The sequence below is a fragment of the Entelurus aequoreus genome, linkage group LG25 (genome assembly GCF_033978785.1).
Source record: "Entelurus aequoreus isolate RoL-2023_Sb linkage group LG25, RoL_Eaeq_v1.1, whole genome shotgun sequence".
Classification (NCBI taxonomy): domain Eukaryota; kingdom Metazoa; phylum Chordata; class Actinopteri; order Syngnathiformes; family Syngnathidae; genus Entelurus; species Entelurus aequoreus.
The window spans coordinates 14,671,273-14,692,743 of record NC_084755.1 but is presented as its reverse complement, the minus strand read 5'-3'; the positions used below and the strand labels follow the sequence as shown (position 1 = coordinate 14,692,743).

Below are 21,471 nucleotides of genomic sequence, written 5' to 3'. Positions count from 1 at the left end.
ACTGCCATGTTACAGACACTGTTTGGAAACAATTAAGGTATGTAAATAAACATTTACAGAATATTTCTGTGTAAATAACTAATTTCACAACGTATATATCTGCGGCTTATAGTCCGGTGCGGATAATATATGGATTTTTTTGTCTTCTAAAATTTAGTAGGTGCGGCTTATATACCGGTGTGCTCTATAGTCCGGAAAATACGGCATAATCTATGTGACGATCCCAGAATTGTTATTTAAATGTTTGCAATATTTCAGGGTTCCTCACAGTGTATTAAATCCATGAAGTGTTTAAAAAAAATTTTTATAAAATGGAGTAGAGAAATGTCATATTTTGACCAATTTTCCCAGGAGATTTGCCATATATTGAAATGGTAAAATGGTAAATGGGTTATACTTGTATAGCGCTTTTCTACCTTTTTTAAGGAACTCAAAGCGCTTTGACACTATTTCCACATTCACCCATTCACACACACATTCACACACTGATGGTGAGGCTGCCATGCAAGGTGCTAACCAGGACCCATCAGGAGCAAGGGTGAAGTGTCTTGGTCAAGGACACAACGGACGTGACTAGGATGGTAGAAGGTGGGGATTGAACCAGGAACCCTCAGGTTGCTGGCACAACCACTCTCCCAACAGCGCCACGCCGTCCCCAAATGCAGATTTAGCGCCGCATTAAACATTATCACTGGTCTGACATTTCCTAAAAAAATCATGTTAAAAAACAACTTAAGCCTTGTCCAACTTCTTACTGACGAATATGAATCATATTTAAATAACTTTTCCTGCAACTTAATATCGGCTACTATAACACATTTCAGTATCGGCCCTGAAAAAAACGGTGGAGCTCTAATTTACTCTTTACTTATTAACAACACACTGTAGTGTATAAATATTATACAAGCCAATACATTTTTCCAGTGTTTTTTGGTGTATTTTTGTGATAAATAAATAAAAAATAGTACTTTTTTCCCCCAAGTACAGCATGTACTGCAATATTACCTTTAATTTGCAATTTTTTGGAAGGTTTTTCGAGCCAGGTGACACTTTGGACATCAATGCCTTACAATATTGGACTTTTTATTTTATGACAGCATTTTCTGGGGGGCTAGTACCGGGATGGTACCCTTCCTATACGCAGATCAGGCGCTGATCCTTGGGGGCCCTTGTTTAGCGAGATGAAGCGCATGTAACATGTTTATGAAGGACACGGTATTTCACAGCAAACGTATTACTAGCCCAGGCCTGGGCAATTATTTTGACTTGGGGGGCCAAATTTAGAGAAAAAAATGTGTCTGGGGGCCGGTATATCTGATTTTTGGGAACACTAATACAAAACCTCACAATAATGTCTGATTGAATGCTATAACAATAATGACAGACCACCTTAAAAATGGAATGGAATTTATTTATTTTTTACTGAATGAGACACCCAGAATGTACATGAAAATAAAGAATGTGGGATTTACAATTATAACTATGAAGGATAAAACACTGAATATTGACAACATATGAACGTCACACCCTTCTCGACCGACATATTTTACAATCAAGCGAAACGCAACAAAAATGCAACAAACAGCGAAATATGAGCGCGAAGGGTAAAAAAAACCCCACCTACAATCTGATATATCTGATATATCACTAAGCTTTAGAACTTCATTGTAAATATCCCCTTCCGCGTCTGTCCCTAACACCAGCATTTCAGGCTGGCCGCTCTGGAAACACTCTGTGGAAACGCTCCTCACCCACACTGCTTGGTGCCTCGTCTGAGCTGCTGTGACTTAGATTACCATAGTAACTAATTAGATTACCATAGCAACTAGTATATCATGCAAAAGCGCAGATTCCAACCATTGAAATACTTTGTATAGTTCAAGATTTGCGGTCGTTAGAAAACATCATAATGGCAGCTACACTTTCCATCTTAAAGATCTAAAAAAAATATTTGGGAATGTCCGGCGGGCCAGATTGAAAAGCTTAACGGGCCGCATGCGGCCCCCGGGCCTTAATTTGCCCAGGTCTGTACTAGCCCCTTCCTGCTCCGCCACTGATAACATGATGAACAATTTCCCCTAACATTCGGTCTCCCGTGGCGTGCAGCGTTCAAGCCAATCCGAGGAAATTATTTCTGTGTCCTCTCTGAAGAAAATTAGTCTTTAGACGGCATAACCCAATATTAGTTTTATTGTCGTTTAATAAACAGTAATACCTCAACTTAAGAGTATTCTTAACAGTAGTTGTGCTTTTGGAAAATGTGAGTTACAAGAATCCTCGCCATTAGTTGTCGTTGAAAATGTCACAGTGAACCCCGTAAATATCCGCCCAAAACATCTGGTCTTGCTAGCTAGCATTAGCTTTTGGCTCATTATTCATTGAGCCAACTTGGCGAAGCAATTAGAGCGCACTGCACTGTTGATGGGAATTCCGGCTCACTAAAAAGCCACTCCCAAGTAGCTACTCAGAATTTTTGTTACTAAAACTACAAAACCCAAAATCAGTGAAGTTAGCACATTGTGTAAATGGTAAATAAAAACAGAATACAATGATTTGAAAATCCTTTTCAACTTATATTCAATTGAATAGACTGCAAAGACAAGATACTTAACATTCGAACTGGTAAACTTTATTTTTTGCAAATATTAGCTTATTTGGAATTTGATGCCTGCAACATGTTTCAAAAAAGCTGGCACAAGTGGCAAAAAAGACTGATAAAGTTGAGGAATGCTCATCAAACACTTATTTGGAACATCCCACAGGTGAACAGGCTAATTGGGAACAGGTGGGTGCCATGATTGGGTATAGAAGCAGCTTCCATGAAATGCTCAGTCATTCACAAACAAGGATGGGACGAGGGTCACCACTTTGTGAACAAATGCGTGAGCAAATTGTCAAACAGTTTAAGAACAACATTATTCAACAAGCTATTGCAAGGAATTTAGGGATTTCACCATCTACTGTCCGTAATATCATCAAAAGTTTCAGAGAATCTGGAGAAATCACGGCAAGGCCGAAAACCAACATTGAATGCCTGTGACCTTCGATCCCTCAGGCGGTACGGCATCAAAAAGCGACATCATTGTGTAAAGGATATCACCAAATGGGCTCAGGAACACTTCGGAAAACCACTGTCAGTAACTACAGTTGGTCGCTACATCTGTAAGTGCAAGTTAAAACTCTACTATGCAAAGCGAAAGCCATTTATCAACAACACCCAGAAACGCCGCCGGCTTCGCTGGACTGATGCAATGTGGAAAAGTGTTCTGTGGTCTAACGAGTCCACATTTCAAATTGTTATAGTCAGATTGTTATAGGCGCAAAGTTGAAAAGCCAGCATCTGTGATGGTATGGGGGTGTATTTGTGCCCAAGGCATGGGTAATTTACACATCTGTGAAGGCACCATTAATGCTGAAAGGTACATACAGGTTTTGGAGCAACATATGTTGCCATCCAAGCAACGTTATAATGCTTATTTCAGCAAGACAATGCCAAGCCACGTGTTACAACAGCATGGCTTTATAGCAGTGGTTCTTAACCTGGGTTCGATCGAACCCTAGGGGTTCGGTGAGTCGGCCTCAGGGGTTCGGCGGAGCCTCCGCCACGGAGGTAAAGACGCATCTGACTTATCGTGTAAATAAAAACTTCTCCCTATCAGGGAGGTAAAGACGCATCTGACTTATTGTGTAAATAAAAACTTCTCCCTATCAGCGTATTATAGATACCCCCAAACAATGTTCCTTCTAATTTTCCATCCGATTTGCAGGTTGTTTGATTGATCGATTTAAACTTTTACTAGCAGATTGCAAAGGAAGAGAATACATTATATGAAACAGTACAGTTTACACAGTACAGTACTTATTCCGTACAATTGACCACTAACACCCAAATAAGTTTTTCAACTTGTTTAAGTCGGGGTCCACGTAAATCAACTCATGTTTATGTGTGTAAGGTGTGTAATTTGTAGTGAGTTCATGCACTGTGTTGGTTTTGTTCTTTGAACAAGGTGATGTTCATGCACGGTTCATTTTGGGCACCAGTAAAAAAACATAACTTTTTCTTGAATTTGAAAAAAAATGTATAATTATTATTTTTCACTAAAGAAGGGTTCGGTGAATGCGCATATGAAACTGGTGGGGTTTGGTACCTCCAACAAGGTTAAGAACCACTGCTTTATAGTAAAAGAGTGCGGGTACTAGACTGGCCTGCCTGTAGTCCAGACCTGTCTCCCATTGAAAATGTGTTGTGCTTTGTGGAGCATAAAATACCACAAAGGACTGTTGAACTTAAGCTGTACATCAAGCAAGAATGGGAAAGAATTCCACTTCAAAAATGTGTCTCCTCAGTTCTCAAACGTTTGCTGAGTTTTGTTAAAAGGAAAGGCCATGTAACACAGTGGTAAAAATGCCCCTGTGACAACTTTTTTGCAATGTGTTGCTGCCATTAGATTCTAAGCTGATTATTTGCACACAAAAAAAATGTATGTTTTTAAGTTCGAACATTAAAGGCCTACTGAAACCCACTACTACCGACTACGCAGTCTGATAGTTTATAAATCAATGATGAAATCTTAGCATTGCAACACATGCCAATACGGCCGGGTTAACTTATAAAGTGCAATTTTAAATTTCCCGGGAAATATCCGGCTGAAACGTCTCGGTATGATGACGTATGCGCGTGACGTAGTCAGTTAAACGGAAGTATTGGTACCCCGTAGAATCCTATACAAAAAGCTCTGTTTTAATTTCATAATTCCACAGTATTCTGGACATTTGTGTTGGTGAATCTTTTGCAATGTGTTAATGAACAATGAAGGCTGCAAAGAAGAAAGTTGTAGGTGGGATCGGTGTATTAGCGGCGGCGGCGGACTACAGCAACACAACCAGAGGACTTTGTTGGAGAGCAGACGCGCTAGCCGGTGACCTCACCTTGACTTCCTACGTCTCCGGGCCGCCAACCGCATCTGTGATCGGGTGAAGTCCTTCGTCGCACCGTCGATCGCTGGAACGCAGGTGAGCACGGGTGTTGATGAGCAGATGAAGGCTGGCTGGCGTAGGTGGAGAGCTAATGTTTTTAGCATAGCTCTGTGAGGTCCGGTTGCTAAGTTAGCTTCATTGGCGTTGTTAGCACAGCATTGTTAACCTTCGCCAGCCTGGGAAGCATTAACCGTGTATTTACATGTCCACGGTTTAATAGTATTGTTGATTTTCTATCTATCCTTCCAGTCAGGGGTTTATTTATTTTGTTTCTATATGCAGTTAAAGCACGATGCTATCACGTTAGCTCATAGCTAAAGTGTTTCACCGATGTATTGTCGTGGATATAAAAGTCATTGTGAATGTCCATTTCGCGTTCTCGACTCTCATTTTCAAGAGGATAGAGTATCCGAGGTGGTTTAAAATACAAATCTGTGATCCAAAATAGAAAAAGGAGAGCGTGTGGAATCCAATGAGCCAGCTTGTACCTAAGTTACGGTCAGAGCGAAAAAAGATATGTCTTGAACTGCACTCTAAAGTTCCTCATCCACAAATCTTTCATCCTCGCTCAAATTAATGGGGAAATCGTCGCTTTCTCGGTCCGAATCGCTCTCAGTTCTGGCCACCATCACTGTAAACAATAGGGAACATTGCGGAAATGTTCAGCTGACTACGTCACGCTTCTTCCGGTAGGGACAAGGCTTTTTTTTGTCAGATACCAAAAGTTGCGATCTTTATCGTCGTTTTTCTATACTAAATCCTTTCAGCAAAAATATGGCAATATAGCGAAATGATCAAGTATGACACATAGAATAGATCTGCTATACCCGTTTAAATAAAAAAAATTAATTTCAGTAGGCCTTTAAATATCTTGTCTTTGCAGTCTATTCAATTGAACATATGTTGAAAATGATTTGCAAATCACGAATTACACAACGTGCCAACTTCACTGGTTTAGGGTTTTGTATTTATTGAGCCAACTTGGCGAAGCAATTAGAGCGTATCGCTGCTAGTCGGCACTTTGGCTCGGCTCACTAAAAAGCCGCTCCCAAGTGGCTACTCAGAATTTTTGTTACTAAAACTAATTAATTACCAAATTATGTGTAAAATGAGTAACTAATGTAAATTAAATATAACATATGTATAGTATTATATGGCTTTATCAATAAACATAACATATACATAAACATAATTTAAATAAAAGGCCCATTTTAATTTGTGAAAAAAGTAAATCAACTTAATACCAATCAAGAAAATATAACTGAAAATGTGCAAAACAAAAAAGAAATGGCAGCATCCAGGTGAGGTTTTAGCAGTCGGACATGGGCATGAAATGATTAAATTTGCTGATATCTTTAGAAAAAGCATTAAAGACAATCCAAAAGGCGTTTAAAAAATCATACAATTATAATTGGCAACAAAAAGACAACAAAACAAACCACTTTTTCCAATTGGGGGGAAAATGCACTTCTAAATGTTCAATAATCATTGACATGCAATTGTTGCTAACAAATATTAAGAGCCCATTTTATTTTGGTGTTTGTTTACCTATTTGGGATAATTACGTTATTCACCTTCCAACGTTGATTATGTTGGTGTGTCAGAGATGTCGTATTCGAGATGATGCTCACTGCGCTCCGTGTTTGCCTGTTAGCTCCAGCAGCCTGCTAGCAAACAGCAGACTCAAAACAAGCTTACGGTACTAACGAGCGTTTCCACGTGAATGTATTCATCGTGTGTCCATTTCTCGTGTGTGGCATCACTCGGGGGCACGTGCCAACACAATCACGTAACGCATTTGACGTATGCTAACAATGCGACGCACTAATTCATTAGACGTGACAAGCATGTCATGACGTAAGACGCTAGCGTAACAAACGACGGTTACTGCCTTTTTTTTCTTTTTTTTTAGGCAGTTGAAATGTTTTTGTGTGGAATCCTACCTGGCAGTTTGAGGGCGCGGGATAAGGCGGCTGCCATTGCTCTTGAGCACGGCGAGTCCACAGTGATGATGTGCTCCGAGGTACCGACTGCTTGGAGCTGTGTCTGAAGTGATGCATTGTGGGAGTTGGAGTTTGTTATACACATGCGCTTGACAGCCATTCTCCGGCGGGGTTTTGAACGGACGAATGCTGCCCTCTGCCGGGGAGAGGAGTGTATGACATTTCACCAATCTTATTAGGGCAGGGGTGTTCAAACCGAACGCCTCAGACTCATGTACTAGGTACTTGACTTATGCTAACTGTAAGCATGCTAGAATGCCAACGTGCTGACTTTTTTTAAAGCCAGTTTTGCAACTGAACGCCTCAGACTGATGGAACTTGGTACAGTACTTGACACATGCTAACAGTTAGCATGGTAGAATGCTAACATCAACGTGCTAAGTTTTTTTTTAGCCAATTTTGCAGCCGAACGCCTCAGACTGATATAACTTGGTAGAGTACTTGACACATGCTAACTTTTAGCATGGTAGAATGCTAACATCAACATGCTAACTTCTTTTGCCAATTTTGCAGCCAGAACACCTCAGACTGCTAAATATAAGCATGGTAGAATGCTAACATCAAAGTGCTAACTTTTTTTTTAGCCAATTTTGCAGCCGAACGCCTCAGACTGATATAACTTGGTAGAGTACTTGACACATGCTAACTATTAGCATAGTAGAATGCTAACATTAACGTGCTAACTTTTTTTTAGCTAATTTTGCAGCCAAACGCCTCAGACTCATGTACTTGGTACTTGACTAATGCTAACTCTAAGCATGCTAGAATGCCAACATTAACGTTCTAACTTTGTTTTTAGCCAGTTTTGCAACCGAACGCCTCAGATTGATGGAACTTGGTACAGTGCTTGACACATGCTAAATATTAGCAAGGTAGAAGGCTAACATTAACGGGCTAACTTTTTTTAGCCAATTTTGCAGCCGAACGCCTCAGACTCATGTACTTGACTCATGCTAACTGTAAGCATGCTAGGATGCTAACATTAACGTGCTGACTTTTTTAAAGCTAGTTTTTCATCTGAACGCCTCAGACTAAAGGAACTTGGTACAGTACTTGACACATGCTAACTATTAGCTTGGTAGAATGCTAACATTAACATGCTAACTTTTTTTTAGCCATTAACGTGCTAACATTTTTAGCCAATTTTGCGGCCGAACGCCTCAGACTCGGTAGGTCGTGAGTTCAAACCCCAGCTGAGTCATACCAAAGACTATAAAAATGGGACCATTACCTCCCTGCTTGGCACTCAGCATCAAGGGTTGGAATTGGGGATTAAATCACCAAAATGATTCCCAAGCGGCCACCGCTGCTGCTCACTGCTCCCCTCACCTCTCAGGGGGTGGAACAAGGGGATGGGTCAAATCCAGAGGATCATTTCACCACACCTAGTGTGTGTGTGACTATGTGTACTTTAACTTTAACTCATGTACTTGGTACTTGACTCATGCTAACTGTAAGCATGCTAGAGTGCTAACATTAACGTGCTAACTTTTATTTTTTAGCCAGTTTTCCAACCGAACAACTCAGACTGATGGAACTTGGTACAGTACTTGACACATGCTAACTATTAGTCTAAGTATAAGTTAACTGTTAGCATGCTAACATTAGCATTTTGCAAAGGTGTGGAGTCGAGTCACATGACTTGGACTCGAGTCATGAATTTGATGACTTTAGACTTGACTTGACAAAATGTAAAGAGACTTGCAACTCGACTTGGACTTTAACATCAATGACTTGTGACTTCACTTGGACTTGAGCCTTTTGACTTGACATGACTTGCTACTTTCCCCAAAACCCAACAATTAAAAAGTTATTCAGGAGCACTCCGTATCTTCCATTGTGTACGTGTGTGTGTCAGCTTGTGTGCTGCCTGTCAGTACAACAGCCAATCAAATTAGATCCACGTTGTTTTCATCCCACAGCATTCATCCAATCAAATTGCAGAACAATCAACGAAGAATAGCTCTCAAACAATGCGCCAGTGAGGAAAAATGACGCCAAAGATAGTTTCGTTCGGGTATTAAAACTACGACTTGGTCAACAAAAAACGAATTGCAACAACTTCCAACTTCGTTCGACATTTGAAGTTGCACACAGAACGGTAAATTTTGAATGTAAGCTAACGTTTATTGGCTAAGTAACGTAATTTTTATTTGCTGTGTAGTTAAATCAGTGAGGCTGTAAACTCACTGCTAACGTTATAACCATAGACATCTTCTAAGGGTACGCAGCATCGAGCGCTACTGCCTACTGGCGCTGACGAGACACGGGGCCGCCATGTTGGAGTGGTGATCCGCTCCACTCAGTGCAATTCATTTGGCAGGAGCAATGAACTGTCAGCGCATTTAATTCATCTTACCTCACTGAATACCACTGATTTTCATGCATTTTTTTCGTGTTGCTGTGATATAGGACACATGTTTTGGCGTGTTTTATTATTCATAGTTTGCTTAACCGTAATAGAATATTCTTATATGCTATAAGTGACCAGACGTCCGAGATCAAAACTGGGAACATAATCCCAGAGAAGGGGGAAAAAACGGTCAGCTATTTTTAAATTCAAGAAACAATATGATTAGGTTATATAAACATGCGTATATTCTACATAAACAATGTATGAATACATTAGATATCTATATATCTTAGGGACCTATATACTGTATCTCTGTTGCTGCAGCAGCAGAGAGTTTATTCTGTCTTGACACTTTGTATTGATATTTTGTATTACATTCTTTCGTTAAATGATCATGTTTACAGTGATTGTTTTATATGTATTTTTTATGTATGTCGCTTTGGATAAAAGCGTCTGCCAAATACTTAAACATAAACATATATAAACACCTTAAAGTCTTTATATCAGTTAAAACCACCAATTTGTTTCACTGGATTCAGAATAAAACCAAATTCTGTTTCACCCAACAATGTTAGTATTTGAATATTGTTACTTGAAGACTTATTCCTGGTTACAATTATACTGTTAAGAAAGTATTGTCTTATACTTTGCCTAAAATGAGAACACATCATAATCAGTGGCGGCTGGTGAATTTTGTTTAAGGTGGGGCTGAAAGTTTGTAAACCAAACCCCTGTAGGAGGGTCATCCTCCCCCTGAAGATTTTTTGTGATTTTCACATACAAATATTGAAGATCTTTGCTCCTTCTCAACTCTGTGGTAATATTCTTTTCACAAAATACAACCAATGTTAATGTTAAATCTTACTTGTGAAAAGTAATCCCACCTCACAGCAGCCAATGCTGCGTCTACTTATAAGATGTCTATGGTTATAACGTCATTGCAAACACGGCAATCTGTTGCGTCCACTGCAGTTTGCTACCTTATTCATACTTTTTGTCAAGTGATTTTTTTTAAGCAGGATTGCATAATGTACCTATACATAACGTTACGTTAGTCAATGTATCACACACAGTAACGTAACGTTAGACGGCGGTCAGCAGCACCGCGTATTTTAGCCACCTACAAAAAGACAAACATAGTCAAATAAAGGTCAGTTAAAATGTATACTATATTAAGAATATGTGTACATATTGCATAGGGCCCTGACATCTAAAAAGTACAACTCTGTTCATTGTTATGTGTATTTGTTATGTTTTTCAAGTGTACGCACACATAAACACACATACAGTATGAGATGAGATCAATGAGATAAGGTAAGAAAATGATAGAAACAGCTGTGGAACTAGTTACAATGCAATATGCCATGGAAATACAATGTTAACACTTTTGTGCAAATAAGTACAGTTGCACTTGTTTTTACAAATGTGTTTATTCTGTAAAGGAATGAGTTAAATGTTTAAAATGACTGGTTAATAGTGCTATTATGAAAGTGCAATGTCAGCACTATTTTTTTCCCTGCAATTTTAAATGCACCTGTTTTAATAAATAAATACATCGTTTTAAAAGCATACACAATCTGTGTAAATATACAGGTATTAGTCTGTGGTTAAAAGGACTTGAAAGGACTCGAAACTCAAAATGCAGGACTTGGAACTTGACTTGAGACTTTCCAGTCTTGACTTTGGACTTGCCTGTCTTGACCCGGGACTTGACTCGAGACTTGAGGGCAAAGACTTGAGACTTACTTGTGACTTGCAAAACAATGCTAATGTTATTATGCCAAAATGCCATTTTGGCATAATAACATTAGCATGGTGACTTTTGTTTAGCCATTTTTGCAGCAGAACACCTCAGTCACACAACTTGGTACTAAGATTCTCACTGTTAGCATGCTAACTTCAGTATTTAAAGGCCTACTGAAATGAAATGTTTTTATTTAAACGGGGATAGAAGATCCATTCTATGTGTCATACTTGATCATTTCGTGATATTGCCATATTTTTGCTGAAAGGATTTAGTAGAGAACAACGACGATAAAGTTTGCAACTTTTGGTCGCTGATATAAAAAAGCCTTGCCCCTACCGGAAGTAGCGTGACGTCACAAGCTGGAGTGCTGCTCACATTTCCCTATTGTTTACACCAGCAGCGAGAGAGATTCGGACCGAGAAAGCGACGATTACCCCATTAATTTGAGTGAGGATGAAAGATTCGTGGATGAGGAAAGTGAGAGTGAAGGACTATAGTGCAGTGCAGGACGTATCTTTTTTCGCTCTGACCGTAACTTAGCTACAAGGGTTGGATTCCACACTTTCTCCTTTTTCTATTGTGGATCACGGATTTGTATTTTAAACCACCTCGGATACTATATCCTCTTGAAAATGAGAGTCGAGAAGGCGAAATGGACATTCACAGTGACTTTTATCTCCACGACAATACATCGGCGAAACACTTTAGCTACGAAGCTAACGTGATAGCATCGGGCTCAAATGCAGATATAAACAAAAGAAATAAACCGCTGACTGGAAGGATAGACAGAAAATCAACAATACTATTAAACCCTGGACATGTAAATACACGGTTAATGCTTTCCAGCTTGGCGAAGATTAACAATGCTGTTGCTAACGACGCCATTGAAGCTAACTTAGCAACGGGACCTCACAGAGCTATGATAAAAACATTAGCGCTCTACGTACGCCAGCCAGCCCTCATCTGCTCATCAACACCCGTGCTCACCTGCGTTCCAGCGATCGACGGAAGGACGAAGGACATCATCCGTGCGGTCGGCGGCTAGCGTCGGCTAGCGCGTCTGCTATCCAAGTCAAAGTCCTCCTGGTTGTGTTGCTACAGCCAGCCGCTAATACACCGATCCCACCTACAACTTTCTTCTTTGCAGTCTTCATTGTTCATTAAACAAATTGCAAAAGATTCACCAACACAGATGTCCAGAATACTGTGGAATTTTGAGATAATAATAATAATAATAATACCTGGGATTTATATAGCGCTTTTCTAAGTACCCAAAGTCACTTTACATGTTAAAAATGTAAACAGAGTTTTTTTGTATTGGATTCAAAGGTGTACCAATACTTCCGTTTAACTTGTGACGTCACTCGCATACGTCATCATACAAAGACGTTTTCAACCGGAAGTTTAGCGGGAAATTTAAAATTGCACTTTATAAGTTAACCCGGCCGTATTGGCATGTGTTGCAATGTTAAGATTTCATCATTGATATATAAACTAAAAAAAAACGTTGTAGGTGGGATCGGTGTATGCGGCTGGCTGTAGCAACACAACAAGGAGGACTTTGACTTGGATAGCAGACGCGCTAGCGGCGAACTCACCTTGACTTCCTACGTCTCCAGGCCGCCGACCGCATCGTCAAACGCTGGAATGCAGGTGAGCACGGGTGTTGATGAGCTGAGGAGGGCTGGCTGGCGTAGGTGGAGCGCTAATGTTTTTATTATAGCTCTGACGAGGTCCCGTTGTTAAGGTAACGTCGTTAGCAACAGCATTGCTAGGCTTCGACAGGCGTCGAATACACATTAACCGTGTATTTACATGTCCAGTGTTTGGTTCGGTGTCTCCTGATAATAGTATTGTTGATCTTCTGTCTATCCTTCCAGTCAGGGATTTATTTATTTTGTTTCTATCTGCATTTGAGACAGATGCTATCACGTTAGCTCATGCTAAGAGCTTCGTCGATGATGGGTGAAGTCTTTCGTCGCGCCGCCGATCGCTGGAACGCAGGTGAGCACGGCTGTTGATGTAACCGTGTAGTTACATGTACATGGTTTAATAGTATTGTTGATCTTCTGTCTATCCTTCCAGTCAGGGGTTTATTTCTTTTGTTTCCATCTGCATTTGAGAACGATGCTATCACGTTAGCTCAGTAGCTAGTGTGTCACCGATGTATTGTCGTGGAGATAAAAGTCACTCTGAATGTCCATTTCGCGTGCTCGACTCTCATTTTCAAGAGGATATAGTATCCGAGGTGGTTTAAAATACAAATCCGTGATCCACAATAGAAAAAGGAGAGAGTGTGGAATCCAATGAGCCAGCTTGTACCTAAGTTACGGTGAGAGCGAAAAAAGATACGTCCGGCACTGCCTCTAGTTCTTCACTCTAACGTGCCTCATCCACGAATCGTTCATCCTCGCTCAAATTAGTGGGGTAATCGTCACTTTCTCGCTCCTAATATCTCTCGCTCCATTGTAAACAACGGGGAATTGTGAGGAATACTAGCTCCTGTGACGTCACGCTACTTCCGGTACAGACAAGGCTTTTTTTTATCAGCGAGCAAAAGTTGCGAACTTTATCGTCGATTTTCTCTACTAAATCCTTTCAGCAAAAATATGGCAATATCGCGAAATGATCAAGTATGACACATAGAATGGATCTGCTATTCCCGTTTAAATTTAAAAAATTCATTTCAGTATGATTTTTTTTTATTTAAACCTTTAATTAAGTTTGACTTGCACGTTTCAATTAATATTTAATTATTTTAAAATGTCAATTGTATTTTTTTTGATGGACTTTTCGGGGTGTTTATGTAGTAGATTAACTGTACACAAAGTGTTTTTGTCGATAGGGCGATAATGGTATGTAAACAGTAGGCGTCGGTTTAGTCCCTCTCCATTTTCGACTATACCAAATTGATTTTAACATGTTCAGGGAGGCAGGGAAGATCCAGATCCCGCAAGGCATCTCGCAAAGTAGACAAGTCACCTCAGCAGGAGGACCTATCCCCTTTCAAAAATTCTTCTCGTAGTTTGAACGAGGACACGGGCGTCAACCCGGGTCGTTATTTTCCTTACTCATCAGTTTAAGGCATGCCGTGTAGAGCGCTGAGAGCTTCTATGTGAACAGACACTACACCGGCTCAGTCAGAGTGTTACAAATATCCCCACCAAGCAACACTGCCACAAATCTATTGCGTGTTGGTGTGTTTAGTCTTTAATAAAATGACGTTTGGTTGCCTAAAATGTATTTTAAATTGTGTTTTTCTTTGCCACTACGCGAATAGTTAAGCGGTGAATTATCTTTTGGTATTCGCAAAGGCTCATGGGTAGCAAGACACTTCGACGATTCAAGAACAATCGATTGTATTGCATATATCTTCACTTTATTTGTTTTCACCTACGTCGTGCTAGATTTGTTAGATTGGTATCATTAGTATAAACGTGCAAAGAGTACATTTTATTTTATTTTTAAAAACGACTTCTTGATCAATTGGGCGTCCGTACTGTGGCCAAACACACATGCGCAGTCGGGTAGAGGCGGAGAAAATGGCAGACGTCTCTTTGGATGAAGTGATACGACAACGCGGAATTAACGTTAAAGTGCCTATTAAACGGTAACGCGACTGCTCACTTATCACTCTAGCCATTGTTCAGTAGTCGCTAATGTATTTCATGTCGTGCATTATTAACTATTTATATGTGAGTTTTTGCTGGCTAATGTGAGCAAATGTTAGCTCATACACTGCAAACTTATTAGCATTAGCTTAATGTTAAGCCTTCACGCTCGTGTGTTTTGTTTTTTTAATCCAGTTTTAAATAGAATGAGTTTGCTCTTCAACAAGTGATACACCCTGGGAATTATAACTGTTTTAATTACGGTAGATGCATTACGTGGTTTGGCAGTGCTAGCTTGCAAGTCACGTCGTGCGTCTGTTGTCGTAACTGATAAGCTAATTAGCAGTTAGCTTTCGTACAACTTCGCCTTGTTTCTGGCCTGCTTTGAATGAAATAATGCTGCAGACTATTTTAGATTTTGAAAGTCCCAAAGTATTTATTTGCAAGATAACATTTAATGATGAAGTCACTGCTCTGTTTGCATTGTTAGTTCGGAACATACCAGGCTAACGTTTTAAATAACATGTGTTCATAGGGCTGGGCGACATGGCTGACAACTGCATCATAATCAGTGTTGGCGCTAGGAATTTTCAAAATGGGGTCCCAGGGACCCCATCATGTCATACAAATAAGGTCCCACTGTAAATTTTTGGGGTCTTACTTTTTTGTAAGCGTTTTGAAAACAAATGATAAATGTACGCATTATGTTATACCTCACATTCTATATTGTGTTTTGGAAAAGTGTAGTCATAAACGTTACTTAATTCATTTATAAAATATTACAAAAGAAAACACATTTTTATCCATATGTAAATGTATGATCATTCATTCACTTTCTTCTTTCCTTCATGGATCTAAACTTTACCGCTGCCGGTATTTTTCTCTATATTTTTATTTAATAAGTTTTAGGTGTATTTATTTCAGTATAAAAGTGTAAAATGTTTTTTGCTTCGGTCATGTAATGGTGTGCCAGGGCATACATGCACAAGACACATTTAATTGATGATTCTCACCTGTATGTAGATCATCAGTCCTTTAAAACAGCCACATCTACACTTTCATGGCAAATAATGCCAACAAACTTAGAATTTTGCAAGTTAGTTTCAATGTCATTTAATACAGTGGCAATCAATGCCTCGAGCATTTCATCTCTGGCTTGGTGATGGCCATAAGCTGTGTTTCCCCTTTAAGAATGGCAATAGTGGGGTGAGTGATGTGTGTAAGTGAGTGTGCAAGTTAGGAGAGGGAGCGCTAGCATGTTCAGGAGTGTTAATAGCATGGTAGATGTCCGCTTGGCTTTGTGGAAAACATAAAAAAAGAGTTGTAACAAATTGACGGCCTCGTCATTACGATCAAATAGCGGAATTGTAGGGATCCAAATTGGAGGTTGTTTCTTGATGCCTGGTGAGGCTGGATCTTTGAAAATCAGTGCACCCGGTCGTGAGGGTGTTCTTTTTCTTAGCCCGTTTACATGGCGTGCAAAACATCTTTCCATCGTCATAAGTGAGCCATTTGCTGAAAAGTGGCTCCTGAAGCCACTTTTCATTGAAGCTTCGCTTCTTGGGTTTATTGCTCACCATGATGAAAACAACAACACCCGGGAGTCCTAATACCGGAAATGCAGTAATTGTGATCGATAAAACAGCAATTCAAAATTTTAAGAAATTGTACCGGAAAGTGCATTACTTTGAAGTTGACCAATAATTAATAATTTGACCCGGCAAATATAAACAAAACAGCGATAATCTGTAAAAAAAAAAAAAAAAAAAATGCCCACGTCCGGGGTACACACAGACTTCCGGAATTTCACGTCCTTTCTGATTTCAATGCGTAAAAAGACACAAAAAGTGTGTTAACGCCAACACTGATAATAAATGATAAATGGGTTATACTTGTATAGCGCTTTTTTACCTTCAAGGTACTCAAAGCGCTTTGACAGTATTTCCACATTCACCCATTCACACACTGATGGCGGGAGCTGCCATGCAAGGCGCTAACCAGTACCCATCAGGAGCAAGGGTGAAGTGTCTTGCCCAAGGACACAACGGACGTGACTAGGATGGTAGAAGGTGGGGATTGAACCCCAGTAACCAGCAACCCTCCGATTGCTGGCACGGCCACTCTACCAACTTCGCCACGCCGTCCCGCCGTTAATTAAAAAAAAAAGTTTTATATCAGTCGATATCGATATTCGTTAGTATTTTTTGACCTATAGAAAATGAATTAAATGTAAAAAACATTAAAATATAACCTTCCTCTGATTATAATCCACACAGCTATCAAGGTGGAAAGGAAAAGTCAACACAACCATGGAAAACAATGGTTATGGTTTGATTTATTTCGAACATGTAAACAGATACAATGTGATGCATCATATAATTACCTATGTTCATTTCTCTGAGTAGTAGGAAGAAGCAACGCTTATTTAATCCTACCCCGTTTCTAAGTTATAGCAATTACTAACATATTTTGTCACTTCCTGTTCTGATCTTGAAATTGTAACAAAATTTACACCAATGAATATCTCATTTTCAACAAAGTTCAAGATGTTTTATCAAGACTCTTCTTCCTTGTACTTTGTAAACACTTGTAGTATGTACAGCCTCTTAAAGTGGAATATATTAGTACATTGTTTGACATCTATGCATAATCTGTTTCATAATTTAATTCCACATACTGATATGCTAAAGTTTTAAGTGTTGTACGTGCATACAAATATTGTAAATTAGTTTTTCCTCTGAGGTTATATTTCTCCTCTTTTGTTGAGAAGAATTGTTGTATATTCTTGGGTAACAGGTTATAGTTTTTGTACATAATTTTAGCTGTTTGCTAGTGCACCAAATCATTGAATTTCAATAAATAAAGGGTTTGTATGTTCTCTATATCAGTGGTCCCCAACCTTTTTGAAGGTCAACACTTGAAAATTTGTCCCACGGACGGGGGAATATTTTTATTTTTTATTTGTTTTATTTGTTTTCATAAAGAAATACAATCATGTGTGCTTACGGACTGTATCCCTGCAGACTGTATTGATCTATATTGATATATAATGTATATATTGTGTTTTTTATGTTGATTTAATTAAAAAAAAAATATTATTATTATTTTTTTTTTAATTTCTTGCGCAGCCCGGTACCAATCGGCCCGGTGGTTGGGGACCACTGCTCTATATGCAACATTATGTATTATTCTGACATGTTTTCTAACACAATTAGGAAATTAAGTGTACTTTTGTAAGTATTGCCCCATATTTCTACACAATAACTCAGACAAGGTAACACTCAATGTAAACACAATTCTAAAATCACAGAACGCTTCATAACCTCTGAAAATGAAAGTGGACATAAGGACTATATGTAAAAAATGCTTAATAAAGTGTAATTTGCACTAAAAGTTAAAGTACCAATGATTGTCACACACACTAGGTGTGGTGAAATTATCCTCTGCATTTGACCCATCACCCTCGATCACCCCCTGGGAGGTGAGGGGAGCAGTGAGCAGCAGCGGTGGCCGCGCCCGGGAATCATTTTGGTGATTTAACCCCCAATTCCAACCCGTGATGCTGAATGTCAAACAGGGAGGTAATGGGTCCCATTTTATAGTCTTTGGTATGACTCGGCCGGGGTTTGAACTCATGACCTACCGATCTCAGGGCGGACACTCTTACCGGAATGGAAACCTAGAGAAATCTGAGAAGAGGTTAAGTGTCAGGAAGTTAAGGCTGTGTAACATTAATTTGGTATGTTATTCCTATTTAAGTATGGAAAGGAATTCATGGTATGCAGTAACTATTATTTAAATATTTTTGGACCAAATTACTATTATTGTGAAGTAGCACACTTGTTATATTTTGTAATAAATTTTATTCATAGTCCTACACTTTGGTTCCTACCTGTGGTTTCCGTATACCTGAATACGGACAAGGGTTGAGAAGAAAAGAGGAGAGATCATCTGTTTTTAAAAAATAATCCAAAAACTGCCGTACTGTCAAGTTGATTTTTCCTGTTTTAATCACAATGTATTTGCTCTCTGCGGTGCTCATTTTTACTTTCTTCTCACGTCATGCAAAGAATCAACTCCAGGCAACAAGATGGCGCAACCAAACTTGATAGTTGATACCGTTACCTGATTGACTGTTAGCGTGTCACTCCCACTGATCAGTGATCACTTCCTGCGTTGCTCGGTTGGTTACCAGGGATCGAGTGCCTTTGTTCATGCAACCAACCTTTCTTCGCAACTTAGTTTTATCAAATGCAATTTTTATTTATATCGATTACGTGTCTATGCCGATATATATTGATAACGTTTTATCTCCTAGCACTGTGTTTTTACTGCCATTATATACTAACATCACCACCGCCATTTTTTTGCAAACATTTGCTATTGTTGGTTTGATCAATAGTCTGTCTGATTTCTGTTGTAACATTTTTGAAATTGTAATTTCAGAACAATGTTTGGGCGAGGCGTGGGAGGAGTTGGCAAAACTTTCGATGCTCGTCAAAGGATTGGCAATATTGATGCTCGGCAGCGACTTGGTGGAGGAACAGGTAAAATGTGTTTCATGTGTGTCAAATAATGTAAGTCAGCGTATCCATAGTACCGTATTTTCTGGACCATAGGGCGCACTGCCGATGAGCGGGTCTAGTCTGGTCTACTTTCTTGCAAACGGCGCACCGGATTATAGGGCGCATTAAAGGAGTCTTTATTTATTTATTTATTTTCCAACTTTTAAACACTTCCTTGTCTTCTACATAACGTGATGGTGGTTCTTTGGTCAAAATGTTGCATAGATAATTTTTTACAGATCATCTTCAAGTCGCTTTCTGACAGTCGCTTCCGGATGCGCCGTTTTGTGCGCGGTCTTATTTACGTGACTCACCTTTGGCAGCGCCTTCTCCCCGTCATCTTTGTTGTAGCGGTGTAGCGTGCAAGGACGGGACTGGAAGAAGTGTCAAAAGATGGAGCTAACTGTTTTAATGACATTCAGACTTTACTTCAATTAGGGCTGGGCGATATGGCCTTTTATTAATATCTAGATATTTTTAGACAATGTCACGATATATCTCAATATTTTGCCTTAGCCTTGAATTAACACTTGATGCATATAATCACACCAGTATGATGAGTCTATGTGTCTACATTAAAACATTCTTGTTCATACTGCATTAATACATGCTCATTTTAAACTTTCATGCAGAGAGGGAAATCACAATGAAGTCAATTTACCAAAACTGTATTTATTAAACAGTTATTAAAGGCCTACTAAAAATTTTTTTTTTAATTTAAACGGGAATAGCATATCCATTCTATGTGTCATACTTGATCATTTGCGATATTGCCATATTTTTGCTGAAAGGATTTAGTAGAGAAAATCGACGATAAAGTTCGCAACTTTTGCTCGCTGATAAAAAAAAACCTTGCCCCTACCGGAAGTAGCGTGACGTCACAAGCGGTAGTGCTGCTCACAATTCCCCGTTGTTTACAATGGAGCGAGAGATATTCGGAGCGAGAAAGCGACGATTACCTCATTAATTTGAGCAAGGATGAAAGATTTGTGGATGAGGAACGTTAGAGTGACGGACTAGAATGCAGTTCAAGAGATATCTTTTTTCGCTCTGACCGTATCTTAGGTACAAGCTGGCTCATTGGAATCCCCACACTCTCTCCTTTTTCTACTGTGGATCACGGATTTGTATTTTAAACCACCTCGGATACTATATCCTCTTGAAAATGAGAGTCGAGAAGGCGAAATGGACATTCACAGTGACTTTTATCTCCACGACAATACATCGACGAAGCTCTTTAGCATGAGCTAACGTGATAGCATCTGTCTCAAATGCAGATAGAAACAAAATAAATAAATCCCTGACTGGAAGGATAGACAGAAGATCAACAATACTACTATCAGGAGACACCGAACCAAACACTGGACATGTAAATACACGGTTAATGCTGTGCCGCCCGTCGAAGCCTGGCAATGCTGTTGCTAACAACGCTAACTTAGCAACGGGACCTCGTCAGAGCTATGATAAAAACATTAGCGCTCCACCTACGCCAGCCAGCCCTCATCTGCTCATCAACACCCGTGCTCACCTGCGTTCCAGCGATCGACGATGCGGTCGGCGGCCCGGAGACGTAGGAAGTCAAGGTGAGGTCGCCGGCGCTAGCGTCTGCTATCCAACAAAGTCCTCATTGTTGTGTTGCTACAGCCAGCCGCTAATACACCGATCCCACCTACAACATTCTTCTTTGCAGCCTCCATTGTTCATTAAACAAATTGCAAAAGATTCACCAACACAGATGTCCAGAATACTGTGGAATTTTGTTGAAGAAAACAGAGCTCTGTGTATTGTGTCCAATAGGGTCCAAACACTTCCGTGGACCTCGCGACGTCACGCGCATACGTCATCCTCCAAAGGCGTTTTGAACCGGAAGTTCCCCGGGAAATTTAAAATTGCACTTTATAAGTTAACCCGGCCGTATTGGCATGTGTTGCAATGTTAAGATTTCATCATTGATATGTAAACTATCAGACTGCGTGGTCGGTAGTAGTGGGTTTCAGTAGGCCTTTAAGCAGTGGCACAAACACTCATGTCATTTCCAAAACAGAAAGTGCAAGATTGTCAGATACATTTTAAAACAAGCTATTAGTGCACTTTTGTGCATGATGTCACTAAGATGTCATATCAAAACAACACTAAATTAAAGTGCACTTTTTGTACAGAACGCCAGTACAATAGTTTAAAACAAATAAAGTGCACTTTTGTGCACAATGTCACA

The 21,471-nt window shown here is 39.6% G+C and overlaps 2 protein-coding genes and 1 non-coding gene across 6 annotated transcripts in view; 1 reads left to right on the top strand and 2 right to left on the bottom strand.

The window, feature by feature from the left end:
- fam234b (family with sequence similarity 234 member B) overlaps positions 1 to 7,052 on the bottom strand; it is a 61,345-nt gene extending 54,293 nt beyond the window's left edge. For both annotated transcript variants that reach the window (XM_062036467.1, XM_062036466.1), the window contains exon 1: positions 6,921 to 7,052. In XM_062036467.1, the coding sequence (XP_061892451.1) occupies positions 6,921 to 6,957 (37 nt within the window). In that variant the 5' untranslated portion in view covers positions 6,958 to 7,052. The remainder of the gene's footprint in view (positions 1 to 6,920) is intronic.
- Positions 7,053 to 12,548: 5,496 nt separating this feature from the next.
- The window catches only part of poldip3 (polymerase (DNA-directed), delta interacting protein 3), a 33,418-nt gene continuing 24,495 nt past the window's right edge, over positions 12,549 to 21,471 (top strand). The window contains exons 1-3 of one of the 3 annotated variants that reach the window (XM_062037262.1): positions 12,549 to 12,733; positions 13,003 to 13,084; positions 19,138 to 19,238. In XM_062037262.1, the coding sequence (XP_061893246.1) occupies positions 19,142 to 19,238 (97 nt within the window). In that variant the 5' untranslated portion in view covers positions 12,549 to 12,733; positions 13,003 to 13,084; positions 19,138 to 19,141. Of the gene's footprint in view, positions 12,734 to 13,002; positions 13,085 to 14,538; positions 14,691 to 19,137; positions 19,239 to 21,471 lie in introns of those variants that run through there. The other 2 variants (XM_062037263.1, XM_062037261.1) reach the window with 2 other exon arrangements.
- LOC133643020 (U12 minor spliceosomal RNA) lies at positions 14,015 to 14,168 on the bottom strand. The gene has a single exon (XR_009824636.1). It is a non-coding gene; the product is annotated as a U12 minor spliceosomal RNA (small nuclear RNA).